The following is a 15,855-nucleotide window of genomic DNA, read 5'->3' as shown; positions in this document are numbered from 1 at the left end:
GCTCGCCCAGCCACACGGGCGTTGCTATTGGATTCATCTTGCACGTCGACTGATGATATAAACCTCTTACTGCTTTGGCTGGTCAGCCATGTGGTCGTTTGTTTACCCGTGGCTTAAGAAAGACAGAACAGGGCTGTTACGTGACAGAAAAAGCCCCTTAGAGCTGCTGTCTGGAATGTTTCAGCACGCCAAAACATGTCTTTAGCCATTATCCAACATAACTGTGATATGGATTGATTGACTGACTGATTGATTGATTGATTGGGTGGATGGGTGGATTGATTGATGGATAAATGGGTGGATTGATTGATTGATGGATGGGTGTATTGATTGATGGATGGATGGATGGATGGGTGGATTGATTGATTGATGGATGGATTGATTGATTGATTTTGGGTTGAAAAGTGAAATGGACCTAAAATAATGACAGAGCTTTGGACTTCACCTTAGACAGTAATATCGAGAAGATGACCACTTGTTAACGGCCCCATCTTGTGTTCCTCCGCCATCTGTTGTGTCCAGATGGAGGAAGACCATGAAGACAGTGATGGTGAAAGGGTAAAGACCAACTCAGAACTCTTAGGATAGAGATGGTTGGATGGATGGATTTACACAACACAACATACTATATGTACTGTATGTGTATTATATGTATTGCACTGAGCGGTTGTATGTATCGCACACAATATATAGGATCAGATTAGTTGAAAACCAAAAGAAGAGTTGAGGACTGTGAACAGTTAAGAGTTTGGGCCTATGATACTTCTGCACCTAGTGGTTGATATGGTCAGACTGCAGGCAGGAGAATGGAAATAAAAGACTGATTCAGAAAGTCATTCATTCTACCTGAGTGCTCACTCACTCTCATTCAGTGGTCTGATAATCATAAGCTTTCAAAGTAGAACAATGTTCATCATTCCTTCTTTCTTCTTTCTGTCACACAACGTGACGTGTTCAAATAGGGAGTCATTTAAAGAAGTAGACAATGGGCCGCACTACCATGAAAGTACAGAACCATCAGCAACAATTCCATCAAATGAATCTCCCACAGTTCCTTTGTCTCCTCATCGAAATAAACACTCAAGGCTTTTTCTCAGGAATGACAGCTGTTCTTAGAAAGTTTCGTAGAGAGAGCGCTATTATGCTCGGAGTGATGAACGCTAGTATGATCAGGACTGGAATAGAGATGTGCACCTGCAGAATGAGAAGTTTTAAATCTCAAGCTCACTGTGGCAATATACATAATACCATACTATCACAATTACCTCCTAAAATAATCACAGACAAAGTGCTTATAGACATTTCAATACAAACAATTCAGGGTAAAATAACCTGATTGCAGCTGAAACTAATTAATATGAGGCAGTCATCTGCAGCACTTTCCTCTCCGGTACCGTATGCTTGGATGGTTTTATCCTGGCTCACTTTCTGGAAGCAAACAGATGTCCCACCTGAGCCCGAACATGACGGGAATTTCAAATGGATTTGTGGATTACGGCTCAGGTCAAACATCGGTCTTCTCTGCAGTTTTGAAGGAATGAACTGTTGAACTGAATCTTAATGCTGCTTCTGCTGAGCTGCGCTGTTCTGATTCTGCAAATAATCAAGTCTCTGTTCAATAAATCCATGGTGAACAAGACTGTTTTAAATCCATTTTTTAGTTTGGTATTACAAGAACAACTAGTCCAGTTTTCCTTTCCATCTCTCACAATCTTGATTGCTTCCAGCCCAGATTGTGCATAGTCATGCCAGCATGATGCCTGCTGACTCTGTGTGGCGGCTGATGGGATGTGAGGGTGACGTTTTCATGCCAGCTGCCCTGTGCCAGCGCAGACTGACTGGTAGATGGGAGGTGTTGGAGTGGAACGTGTGAAAATCCACGGGTCGACCCAGGAAAAAGCGCCAGGAGCCCAGACCACCATCTGAACCAAGAGTCCACCCATATGAGCCATTAAAGGCCATGCTGTAAATCTGTTCTGAACTCCTCATGTTGCCCGTAGCTCACAGCTTTTAAGCAGCAAATGTTTCATAAACACGTGCTGCCCCGTGACCTCGTCGGCCAGTGCCGGTGGTGTAAATCCCAGTTTATACTTCTGTGTAGAACTCACTCCACAGCTACGTCGTACCCTGACGTGCACCTCTCCAAAAATGTAACAACGTGTCAATTCTATGCGGACCGCAAGCGCTGTGATTGGTCTGCTTCAACCCTTCTCTCGGGTTTCACATACTCCCTCTCCATGTGTAATTGCGCGTCAACGCGGGCAATGACGCAGAAGTATAAATGAAAACCAGCGTGTAGCCTACAGCGTAGAGGCTCTGGCGTAGGTCCGACACAGAAGTATAAATCAGCCTCATGTCTGCACAGATGTGTAGAACTGGCCACTGCACAGTATATGACCCCTATCAACACATAAACTAGTGCTAAATATAAAGTGGTGTCCAAAAGTTTGCTTTTGGAGACTATAGTGAATGCTTTTTAATAAAAATATTAAAAATGTATGACACATTATCAGCATGGCATCAGCGTTTACACTAATACACTTTTAATTGATTCTTAATTGATAACAGAAATGTAAGGCTAAAATATTTGCTCAAGCACTTTTAATTAATCTTATATTCAGTTTTACTTTAATTGCTTTGTACAAACATTCCTGCGATTGGAAGAGATTTGGGATATCTTATCCAAGGCTGCATTTATTTGATAAAAAATACAGTAAAAATAGTAATATTATGAAATATTATTCCAATTTAAAATAGCTGTATTTGAATACATTTTAAAATGTAATTTATTCTTGTGATGGCAAAGCTAAATTTTCAGCATCATTACTCCAGTCTTCTGTCACATGATCCTTCAGAAATCATTCTAATATGCTGATTTTCTTATTATTACCAATGTTGAAACTTTAATATTGTTGTGGAAACCGTGATGTTTTTTTTTTTTCAGGATTCTTTAATGAATAGAAAGTTCAGCATTGAATTTTTTTGCATCATTATAAATGTATCAATCTAGATAATTTAATGCATTCTTGCTGAATAAAGAAATTAATTTCTTTCACAAAAAAGGGGAGGGCATGCAGTTCATTGGGGAAATAATAATAGAGCAATAGATAATAGGAAAAAACAATAGACAAATTCTAAAAAATACATTTATCAACCTCTTTATAGTCACACAATAACATAACTTTTTGGTTTTCATTCAGTTTATCAAAAAATATATTTTTACAAATTGTGATTTTTATAGATGGGTGCTTGATCGATTTTATTGATATTTTTTATTCTGTTGAAATGTATTTCTCATGAGTGTCACATCACAGGGCTAAATCTTGTTCTTTGTGTGTTTGTTGGTCAGTGGTCTGAAGTGAGAGTTGTTCCACTGACCTCCGACTCATTACAGTGTGTCTTAAAACAAATGAACCTGGCCTGATTCTGCTGTGGCTCACTTCACAACAACACATGGGACACAGTCCAACCACTTCTTCTTTCCTCTTATTCTCTCTCCTCCGTGTTGTAATTCAGTTCATTTTCTTGCTGAAATCATCAATGTTCTCCTCCAATCATATTTGCTCTCGGCTCACCGTCTCCACCAATGAGAGAGCAGGAGAGCAGGAGTGTGGCTAGCAACTGGAGAGTAATTGAGAGACTGCGGTTAACTCAAGGAACACTGTGTGTGTGTGTGTGTGTGTGTGTGTGTGTGTGTGAGAGACACCCAGCTTGAGAGATGTGCTCTGATTCCAGCAAGGGAGAAGTCTGTTTCGGCATCACATTTAGCTCAGTAATGAAACAGACATCAGTTAAATCCCAGCGAGAATCATAAAGTTTTTGCGTCTACTGTGTGCATCATTTTCTCTGTTTTATAGTCAATTTGGTTAGAAACATAAAGGCAGTGTCAAGAGAGATGTAGCCGTAAAGTAATGTTTGCTGCTTTGTCATAGACCTGTGCTTTTCATTGCATTTTTAAGTTTGCTACAAAAAATCCGGTGCAGTTAAATATATAAATGTATTATATGTAATACTAAAACTTTTTTTAATAGTTGTATGCTATATTGTTGTCACATAATCTTACTATGTTACATGAGACCTCCAGTTATCATATTGGAAATAAATGTGTAATTATAACAATTAAAGGTATAGCGGAGGATTTTCCCGAATTTTAGAAAAGAACCGCCCTCTCCACTTTTTGAAAAAATGCACATGCTCCCGAGAGGGAACGCCTATTAAACGTGTGCACGAGAGAGCATGCACGAGCTAATCATAGCTTACATTAACTTTTACTAGCAGTGATTTTAAATGGATTTCTCCAAATAGCATGCCAAACTTTACCTGTCGAGTAGAAACTTCGCGACTGAGGCATCAGTGGGAAGCCCAACCTGTGTTTTGAGCGCACGCCATCGTGTGCACGAGCACGTACGACGGCCTTACGTAAACATATCACCAGAATGATTGACACTTAGGAGGACCAATAGCATTGATGATCCACCCGGAAAAAGAAAATCCTCCGCTATACCTTTAAGTAATTAAAACATTTTAGAATCAAGTATTTCTCACAATGCAGTGTGCTTGATCTTCTTGTAAATGGAAGGTCAAGCCAAGCATATTTTATTGTGCCTACAGTATTCAATTCCATGTGGTGAATTTTCCTAAATCAAGTAATTTTGTCAAACTGGTCATCCAAGTACAGAAAATGCACATATTGTGCACAGTATAAATATGCACATATATGCATATTTGATCTGCCTTACTTAAGGTGGACGATGGCGCCATTTTCCTCTAGAAACAAACTTAGTTGTATTATTTTCATGTTATCACTGTGAAGCTGCTTTGATACAATCTGTATGGTAAAAAACACTATATAAATAAAGGTGACTTGACTTGACATTCTAGTGCAGAAATATCATTTGTAATTAGGCTATTACTTAGGTTATTAGGCTATAACAAAGCCTTATTTGACCAAACATGCATCTGGCAAAGTTAATACTATTAGACTTATATTGACTGATTTCTGATTTATAGCAAAATATTAGTGCATATATACTCCATACTATTTTTACTATGTTTGGATGCATTATGCAGTGACAAATATTTCAAATATGACCTCATTATTTTGCATCCAGTTATCATCTGGATAAATATATACTATTTATATATGGTTATTTTGTGGGATTAGTTCACCCAAAAATGACAATTCTGTCATTTACCTCTCCGTCATGTCATTCCAAACCCGTAAGACTTTCATTCGTTTTTGAAACACAAACGAAGAAATTAATGAAATCTGAGAGCTTTCTGTCCCTTCATTGACAGCAACGCAACTGACACTTTGACGCTTCAAAACGTTCATAAAGAGACCATAAAAGTAATCCATATGAATTGAGCGATTTAGTCCAAATTTTCTGAGGAGACACGATCGCTTTATATGATGGATTTGAATTTAGGCTTTTATTCACATATAAACATTCATCAAGTTGTGGTAAACAGAAGCTCAAGCATGTTCTCTTGATGTGCAAGAACCAATGAGGTTTATTCTTGTGTTACGCATCACGATTGAGTTTTAGCAAGAACCAATAAGGTTCATTCTCGTGTTACGCATCACGATTGAGCTTCTGCAAGAACCAATGAAGTTGAGAGAGGGAGGAGAGGAGATAAATGGGGAACTAGAGAAAGGGTAAAATAATTTAAATTACTGAATACCTTAAAACACTCAACACCCCCAAAGGACTTATTTCAAATTATAAGGTCTTTCTTTTCTCTACATTTTTTTTTTTTGTGTGTGTGTGTATTTTGTAAAATTTCTGGTATTTCTTCCTGCTATAAAAAATATATATATATATATATATATATATATATATATATATGTGTTGTGTGTGTGTGTGTGTGTGTGTATAAAAAGAACCAATGAGGTTCATTCATGTGTCACACAGCACGTTTGAGCTTCCGCAAGAACCAATGAGGTTCATTCATGTCACACAGGTTCATTCTCTTTTTTGATAGATTTTTTATTTAATTTTTTTGCTTGCTTTTACACAGCAGTTTCCAAGACTCTGTGTCCTAAGATGTCACAGTTCTCTCTCTCTCTTTTATGAGCTGATGCGGAGAGAAAAGAAGCCATGGAGGATAAAAAAAAAAAGTACGTCTCATCAGAAAATTTTGGCAGAAATGAAGCCTGCAAGCAAAGTGCTGTACAGAATGACAGTCAGTTTATAGAAAGATGACAGTTCTGCATCAGTATGTTTTGTAACAGAGGGATTGTCAGGTGAAGTAACCTATCATATCAATCAATATGATATTTCTCTCTTGTCTGTTTCATTGAAAGTAATCATAACATGCATATATGTGATGCTTTACTAGTATGAGCTGTGAGGCTTTCAGTTTAGGAATCTTTATCAGGTCACTTCCTGTTTAAAATGCTGTTTAGAGCATTTGTGTTTTCCTGAGGTTGAACATAGTGACTTATGAACCAAATAAATCATATAAAAAACAGGCGGCAGCCTCTGGTATTAAACCTCAGCACGTTGAATTTTAATGCAACTCTGGCCAAACATTTGTTCAAGCCTGGAGCTGTTTACTCCAGTGGAGACGCAGTTTATTTCACAGCACTGTTGGGAAGCTGCTTTATCACTCTACCTGCTATATGCAACACAATTTCATTTAACACAGTACGGTTCAAAAATGTTTATTTTGATTCTTAAATGCTGTGTGTGTACTTGGACAGTCTTTGTGAGTTTTAGACTCTCTGAGTGAGGACATTTTGGCCGGTCCTCACTTTCTGAGACCCCTATAAAGGCCTATTTGAGGGTCAGAACTTGGTTTTAGGGAGAAGGTTATAATTAGGTTCAGGGTAGGTTTAGGGTAAGTCACTCAGTTGTGATGGGTAGAGTTAGGGTAAGGAGCTAGAGATTGGATTGTGTCAATTAATGTCCTCACAAAGGTGTGTGTGTGTGTGTGTGTGTGTGTCCTTGCATTGATCTCAATTCCCACTAGTTTGTTTAATATCTTATCGTATTTAAACAGCGTCATGCATTTCTGAAGTACAGTAGCTCGGCTACGAACTTATTTTTCAGTAGCCTAATAAGTTTTCTAGAATTTTCTGCTGAGTAGCGGTGTAGTGAGACAAAATGTTGAATCACAGCAAACTACTAGTGCATAATATATACTACATGCTGTCTTCTTTTTTTTTCTTTTTGATAAGATCCATTATGCATTGATAAACATTTCAAATAGAAGTGTACTAAATTGTCACATGACTCACTATTTTACAGTCTATTTCAGTGAGCGGCGTCCAATATTTCTTGTCAATTGTATGGCGCATGCTTATAACCTTTAAAAATATTCAGATGAACTTTTCTAAACTGTCCTCTTTCTTATATGTACGTAGCAATGAAGATTGATTTTAAGTTCATTTGGATCAGATGAAAAAATAATTCTATTTTAATCTCCATCCAAGCATTGTGAATCTTTTTTATAGTTAAATATTTAGCTGTACACTTCTGTTAATCACTATGTTTTAAACTTTGTTATATTTAGTTTTATTTATTGTAAAATGATCATTTAATTTGAATGCTGTCAAAATTAATTAATTTTAAACAATGTATTTATATAATTTAATATATTTTAATTAATTTTTAATTTTGTTAGTTAGTTTTTGTTACTAGCTACCTTTTTACTAAATGTTTGTTACTACCTTTTAAAAAGGCTAGCTTCACTCTAATGTAACGCCTTTAAATTACTAGCTACGTTATTCACCTCACTGTTTTCTATTAATGTTGATCTCTTTCTATTAATATAAAATGAGCATGATTTCCTTCAGATGTAGCGTTGTCTCGTTCTGTACATCCCTGTCCTTCGCTGACTCGATTAAGCTGTCAGCTGTTTGAAAAGCAGAGGACTGTCAAGGCCAGTGTCCCATAACTCTCTCTCATAAGAGCCGTGTGTAAACGGCAAAGAGTACCCACAGGAGCTGCTTGTCTCCTGTAAATGACATGTCTTTCTCATATCCTCATTGAGTTTCATTGCATGAAGTCCGGTCATGGTAATGGCACCCGAGAGCCGTATTTGCTATTGAGGAGCGGTGCAGCGAGCGAGCGACCACATCGCTGACGTCAACCCTTCACGCTGAGATGTTTGGTTCCCTGTGCACACCAGATCTGAGTTTCGCCCGGGCTCAAATCCATCTTTCTGAGTGAGATAAGCGTGTGCTGGCTTTGCCCAAATTCCCTGTTGTTTATGCGTCGTTTGCCAAAGCATGTGACTACGCTTAATCTCCAAATGTCTGGCAATGCAACGCTCTCTGCGTGGAGCATGAGGAAGAGGAGAAGAAAATGCTCTTCCTCTCTCTCTTTCCTTTACTCATTAGCTGAAAGATAAGTATTGGCAGTACTGTAACACACACACACACACACACAGATCTCCTTCTGCTCCCCTCCCACCATGTCCCTGTCGTACTCTGTTGGCCACGATAAAGAGCAGCCACACTCACGGTCTCCATCATCCGCCTGCCAAAGCGTTTAATCTCTCTGCAATTTCCCACCACTCTGTTTTCCGGCTGATCCGCACTACGTCCTGTGAGTGGGGGGGATTTGGGACAGTTCTAGGGGTTCGACAAAACATTCCAAGAGAAAAAGGTGTGGGTGAATCTCATGAAGCCTGACCAGATCATATATCACCCCAAACAAAAAGAAAGATAGCTGCTTCTTTTTTTATAGTAGTTTAAAGGAGAACTTGGTAGCTTTTTTAACTTAATAAAACTGTCTAGAAATCATTTGGATGGTTAAACAACCTGTTCTGGTGATATTGGTGACTTTCCCCGCTCCCCCCAGCGTTCCCAGGCGGAAAACCAACCTTGCAACTTGTTCACTACCGTCCCGGCAAGATAGAAATTGGAAGTCTCGTGAGAAGCGAAAGCGAGAACGAGAACGAGCGCGAAACACAAATTGCTTTACGGCAATTCGACATAAACACACACGCATGTATGATGTATTACCAGATTACCCACCTCGGTAGACATAGCTCCACGCGATACAGTTGGCTTGCTCCGATCAAAACAAACGCACATGAGCAGCGGTAGAGAGGGGGAGGAGGCCGCCGCAAGTGAGTTTTTTACGACTGTGTTGTGAAATATACGCCCCACCACAGCTGTAGGGGGAGCTCGTGGGGAAAACATGCGACAACTAAAGGGAAAATCAGCGAAGAAGTGACTAGAGTTCGCTAGAGTTGCCGAGTTCGGCTTTAAATGAAATAGTCTATTTTTTTTTAACCATTAAGATTGTGTGCATTGTGACATTGTGTTCATGACAATTAAGCATTTTTATCTGCAGTTCTTAGTACTCCAGTGCAAAAAATCTCATTAAAGCCAAAAAATATTTTAATTGCCTTTTTAGTTATTACAGAATTTGCAAATAGGTCAAGGGACAGGATCATTTTTCGTTTTACATCTAGTTTTATTTTTTAAATAATCCCACTAAATGAAATGTTTAAATTGTTAGTTCTAGCTGATTTAAATGGAGTAGATAATTACTTCATATATAGATTATAATTGATATGTATGTACTGTATATGTGTATGAAAACGACTTTAATGAGAGTTTGGTGAGACAGTATGCATAATTGTCATGTAAATGAATACACAGTGCAAAAACCATAATGCTCCTAAAATAGACTTCATTTTTCTTTTGATTTTGAAGTGAAATATCCACGGAGCCCATAAAGGGACATGAAGAGAAAAAAAAATTAGATGAAGGAAAAAATATTTGTCAATGGTTTTGTGTTCTCTCGCAAATGTTTTGCGTTCCCCCAAGAAGCTCTGCGTTCCCTCGGAAAAACCTTAGCAAAACGTTTTGCGAGCGAACAAAGTTTCATTTTTTTTTCCCCACCACCATGTCCCTAGGCGCTCTGTAAATATGAAGCCTGTTTCCATTGAGATCAAATAACTATAAATATAGTCATATTGTGAGATTTAAAGTTATATAATGAGATGTACAGTCTGCTGTGTATGTTTTGTAACTATGACCCAGACATGTTTTCGTGATATTCACCCTTATACCATGGCGTCCGATGACCTTGCTTAACCTCTACCATCTTTTGCTTAGCAGCTTAGGAGGGTTCCCCAGTTCTGATTAATCTGACTTAGAAAACTGAGTTTCTAATTATAACTGGAGCAGTAAGCAGTGGTTTACGGCAGACGTTCTGTACCGATTCAGTGCAGCCTCACATAATAATCTTCCCCTTAATTGAAGGAGAATGTTGTTTACATAAACACTCGAGCAGCGCCGGCCGGTGCTGACGGTTAAAATACAGCTTCGGCATGAATACGTTCTCCTAATCAGAGCAGAAGTCATGTGGCGAGGCGGCTGTGGTTGCTATTGTTTGAAAGGAGGCTGGTGCTTTGTTTACATCTGGTGTTACGGAGGCAGAAAGCTGGCCAGACCCTCCGCTCCCCCTCACTGTCTTTCTGTGCTGTGAATAATAGATAAAGCCACGGTGATGATTGGCACCGCATCTCATCTGTGTGGAGGAATGAAAGAGCGCTAGTTAATACGCACCCCGCATCACAGCGAGAGCAGGACCTCTGCGACGGCTCGCCGTTCGGCCTTCATTTTCAATTCAAAAACGCCTGTTTTGCATTTTCAATAACAACAGAAGCATCTAAATGAAGGAATGAAGAATGTTTCATTACATGTGCATAAGCAGTGTGTCTGACTGAACAAATCACAAACTTAACTAGTGTCGTTGATTCTTTATTGATCTATTGAATAGTTGATTCATTGATCTACACTGCCCGGCCAAAAAAAGTTGCTGTTTGGATTTAAATAGGCAAATGCTTAAGAGTCTATGATTGGCTCATCATTGCAGTGATTATTGTTTCTAGCATGTTATATGTTTGGCAACAGTTCTTCTAACCCTAATTGATTGAGTGTGTGTGTGTGTAGCTTTTCATTTCTTAAACAACCATGTTGGAAGACACATCATGGTCATATTCCAGGATGACAATGTCAAGATTCATCAGGCTCAAATTATGAAAGAATAGTTGAGGAGCATGAAGAATCATTTTCACACATGAATTGGCACCTCTGAGTCCAGACCTTAAATTCATTGAGAGTCTTTGGGATGTGCTGGAGGAGACTTTACAGAGTGCTGGACTCTTGCATTGTCAAGATATTGACCAAAAATGTATGTACCTCTTGATAGAGAAGGATTTTGTTGCTTAATTGTATAATGGGTTGTTAATGAGGTGAATTATATATTTTATGTAATTTATTATCATTCTCTCTGTATGTAAATGTATCAATAGTAGCTAATTATAGTAATTTACTATAATAGTAATAGTGTGACTGATAAATGTTGACATTTGGTTGCTAAGCTAACAATGCAAGAAAAATAAATAACACAGTATTTGGGTAACAGTATTTTTTATCAATGCTTTTTGGTACAAAATTATATTTATTATCAACATCCTTCTCACTTTTACATTTTAAAGTTATACATTCAGCTTACCGTTTGACAGTTGGATGGACTAAATGTTTTTGAGCTGGTTAAGAGAGAACCTTGATTAAAGTCTTCAGTTTTCTGGTTGACTTGCTGCTCTGTTGTCTAACCAGCTAGTTCTTGTTTTTGTTGGGCTTCCTTAACCGTGTAATCTTGCCAGCCGGTGTTTGTCTTCTGGCTGATTGCACGTATTATGCAATGGTGAGTTGGTTTGAGAGAGAGGGAGGGAATCACACCTGGAGTCTGCCATCAACATGCAGTCAAGAGGTGCTGTCGGCTCTGTTGTGAGCGGTTTATTTAGACAGGTGTCTACGTGACATGCCCACACATATCTCTGTTGAGAGAGAGAATCATTTCATGCTGTCTATATGCAAGGTTTTTAACTGATTATTAAAGTTTTGAATGCATGATACTAATCCATGATAATCATTTGTGACACATGGGATCAACATCTCACTCATAATGCTCTGCAAAACTGTTTTCTCACGTATTCTCATGCTAGCAGCTACTGCACCATATGCTTATGAAATTATCACATTGAGCTTTGGTGCTTCTGCAGGAAACACAGCTTTAAATCTAAATTTAGATTAAATTGGGTCTCCTTTTTTTCCTAATAACTTCTTCAATGGGTTTTATCAATAAAAATGGACTAAAATAAATAAATAAATGCAGATTGTTTTTTTTCTTCAGTGTTTCCTATTATATAATTTGATAATTTGATTTCTATTATTTTTTTATTTTTTAGCTAAGTAGTTTAAAGGTTATAGATTGGTCATTATTATTATTATTATTATTATTATTATTATTATTATTATTTGTACAATTTATTACCAGTAGGTGGCACAATTTTAAAGCTTTAGGGACCCCCTTACGTCACCTGCTAAACTGGAATTTTAATGAACATCTAAACTTTCAGCACCCTGCTTTTTTCTTATTATTTTTGATAACTAAGCATATGCTCATTTTACCATGTTTAATCTATTCCACAGAAACATACACTGTAAAAAATTTGCTGTAGTTTTGCAGCTGTTTGCCAGTAACTTACTGTAGATTTAAATTTATGTTATTTACTGGCAACAGTTTGTTCAAAGTTAAATGAACATTAAACATTAACAAGTCTTTGTCTTTACAGAATAAAATGATAAAATAACAATCTAATGCAAAGCATTCTGGGAACCAGAAATCTTTATCAACCTTTTTCTGTTTTTTTTTCCTTCAGATTTTGGTTCCCAGAATGCTTTGCATGAGGCTGTTATTTTAGTTTTATTCTGTAAAGATAAAGACTTGTTAATGTTTAATGTTCATTTAATTTTGAACAAATTGTTGCCAGTAAATAACATCAATTTAAATCTACAGTAAGTTACTGGCAAGTAGCTGCCAGTAATACTGTAATTTCTACAGATTTTTCTAACAGTGTAATAAATGCATAAATGTGAAAAAGTCTGCTTCTTTGACTCACAGCACATGTTTATCTGATCAGGCCCTCTGAGTCTTCATGCTGGCAGCATTTCAGGCATGACCAGAAGATGATGTGCAGGATTCCCGGGAATGTTATTTGCTTTTTCATTTGTCCAACTTATAGGTTGAGATCAAATGTGAAGATGATTGACTGTGAGATCAAAAAATAAAGGGATCTTGACCTCTCCTTCTTTAGGTTCACTACCTGTTTTAAAGCAAATCAATTTGAAGATTAAACATTTGCCCTGAGCTAAGGAATCAAACTCTTTGTTCAGTGGTGTTTGAAATCCAAAAAGCCTCTTTTGAATAATGCAGCATTTTTACAGCTGCTGTTAAATTTGAGGACCTGAAGGCAAATTTACTGCACCATGTTACATTTCTCTTTTTAAGCTGCACAATATATTAGAACCATAACGTGAATTAGAAGAAGCTGTGTTACTGAAGAACAGACATTTCCAGTCTAATAACCCATTAGAAAGAAACAGTTTCACAGTGTCACCCGTTGCCTCCATATGTTGGCTTTTTTACGGATGCATGATACTACAATAATAGACCTTTTTTTGTTGTTGTTGTTGGAATCAATCATGACAGGCCTTTAGCAGCACAAAAACATTTGCAGTCGCACACGTTCTCCAACGATCCATAACGGCCAATTCACACCGCACCAACAGACGGCAACACACTTTCCGTCGGGTTTGTCGGATCAGCTCGTATTGAGCGATTTAACAGTGATTCAGAATTAGAATGTCTGAGAAGTGAGAAGTGCTGTAATCTGGTGACTGTCGGCGTTGGTCTGTGTGTCTGTGTTAATTGGACTTAAGTGTTCAAACACTGCTTGATGTGGTTTGAAGTATCAGTTCTTCATGTCTTCTGTGCTGTTTCCTCTCAGACTGAAGAAGAAGTCCCAGTCGGTGGATATCGGCTCTCAAAGTTTTCCAGCACGGCTCATCCCAAGTCTGTCCTTAAACAGATCTTCACCACCTGTTGCCAAGACAACCCCATCCGAGGTGCAAGAAAACAACACCACCAATTCCCAGTTCCGTGGTCCGCGGTGCAGTGAACTGAAACGAGGATACACCATAGGTAAATGAGCATCTCTTCAGTATTCACCTGTGTGTGTGTGTTACTCCATCTCATAAGTCTCATTTTGCGCTTCATCTCTGTGTAAATGTTTGTGTGCATGAAGATGTTCACTTTAGATGAGTGAAAGTTACTCTTCTAACCTCTTCTCTGCCTCTTCTTGTCCTCTTCTCGGCTCTTTCACCTCATTCTCTCTCGCTTTCTCCTCTTTTTCTCCTAATACTGTCATGTCAACTCTCATCACTCTCTCCGCTCATCCTCCTCTCTCTCCTTGCTCTGATCTCTCTATCCTCTCTTTCTCCTTGTCGTCTATTGTTCCTCTCCTTCTCATCTTTTTCTCCTTGATCTCATGTATATCTCCATTCTATCTCCTCTCATTCTCCACTCTCTCTTTTTGCCCTCATCTCTCTTTCTCATCTTTTTCCTCTTTCTCATCTATCTGATCTCACCTCTTTTTCATGTCTCCATAGTTTTTCATCTCCATCTGTTTTTGCTCTCATCCATCTCTTTCTCCTCTCATTCTCCACTCTCTCTCATTGCTCTCATTTCTGTCTCTTCTCTTTCTCCCGTTTCCTATTTTCCTCTTTTTCATCTCTCATCTCAACTCTTTTTCATGTCTCAAGTTTCTCCTCTCATTCTCCTCTCCCTCTTTTTGTTCTATTGTCTAATCTCTTTCTCCCCATCTCATCTATTTCTCCTCTTTCTTCTAGATCTCTTTTTTATGCCTCCATAAGTCCATATTTTCTCGTCTCCATCTCTTTTTTTGCTCTCATCGATCTAATCTCTTTCTCCTCTCATTCTCCCCGCTCTCATTGCTCTCATCTCTGTCTCTTCTCTTTCTCCCGTTTCCTATTTTCCTCTTTTTCTCATCTCTCATCTCAACTCTTTTTCGTGTCTCAATAGTTTCTCCTCTCATTCTCCTCTCCCTCTTTTTGTTCTATTGTCTATTCTCTTTCTCCCCATCTCATCTATTTCTCCTCTTTCTCCTAGATCTCTTTTTTATGCCTCCATAAATCCACATTTTCTCGTCTCCATCTCTTTTTTTGCTCTCATCGATCTAATCTCTTTCTCCTCTCATTCTCCCCTCTCTCATTGCTCTCATCTCTGTCTCTTCTCTTTCTCCCATGTCTCCTATTTTTCCTCTCTTCCTTATCGATCTCATCTCTTTCTCCTAAATCTCACCTCTTTTTTCATGCCTCCATAGTTTCTCATCTCCATCTCTTTCTCCTCTCATTTTCCACTCTCTCTCTGTGCTTTCATCTCTGTCTTTTCTTTTTCTGCACTCTTCTTTCTCATCTTTCTCCTCTTTTTCTCATATATCTCACATCATGTCTCCATGGTTTCTCCTCTCATTCTCCACCATCTCTTTTTGCTCTCGTCCTAGATCTCGCCTCTTTTTCATGTCTGTCTTCATAGTTTCTCTTCACGTTCTCCACCTTCTCTATCTGCTTTCTCATCTCATAAGTCCGATTGCTAGTGCGTTTTGGCTGCTTTTGAAGGGATTGTGAAGAGAGGTCAGAGGCTTTAGAGAGAACAGGAGACTGCTTTCCTTTCATCTCGGTCTGTTTGATTGTGCTGGTGATTTAACGGCACAGTTTAAGAGACGATTGAAAGAGACGTTTCCCCAAATCAAGAAGGCCCTTCAGTGCCTCTCACAGAACACGGGTTAGCAAATAGACCTGCTTTGTGTTCACTTCATTTGCCCGCTCTTGTAAAGCTGCTTTGCCGAATGTATAAAACAGATATGCAAATATGCTCATTAAACCTACAAAACCATAAGTTGTGCTATAGCTACTATAATCTTTATTAGTATAGCTATATTTAATGGTAGGGATTTGAGCAA

The 15,855-nt window shown here is 38.3% G+C and overlaps 1 protein-coding gene across 1 annotated transcript in view; it reads left to right on the top strand.

Annotated features, from left to right (window-relative positions):
* The window catches only part of oxr1a (oxidation resistance 1a), a 153,067-nt gene that overhangs the window by 48,642 nt on the left and 88,570 nt on the right, over positions 1–15,855 (top strand). Inside the window, exon 3 of the mRNA XM_084384745.1 lies at positions 13,822–14,015. Coding sequence (XP_084240871.1) covers positions 13,822–14,015 — 194 coding nt within the window. The remainder of the gene's footprint in view (positions 1–13,821; positions 14,016–15,855) is intronic.

This window comes from Rutilus rutilus (genome assembly GCF_951802725.1).
Source record: "Rutilus rutilus genome assembly, chromosome: 17".
Taxonomy (NCBI): domain Eukaryota; kingdom Metazoa; phylum Chordata; class Actinopteri; order Cypriniformes; family Leuciscidae; genus Rutilus; species Rutilus rutilus.
Note: the sequence above shows the minus strand (reverse complement) of the source record. Positions and strands in the feature narration are given on the sequence as shown.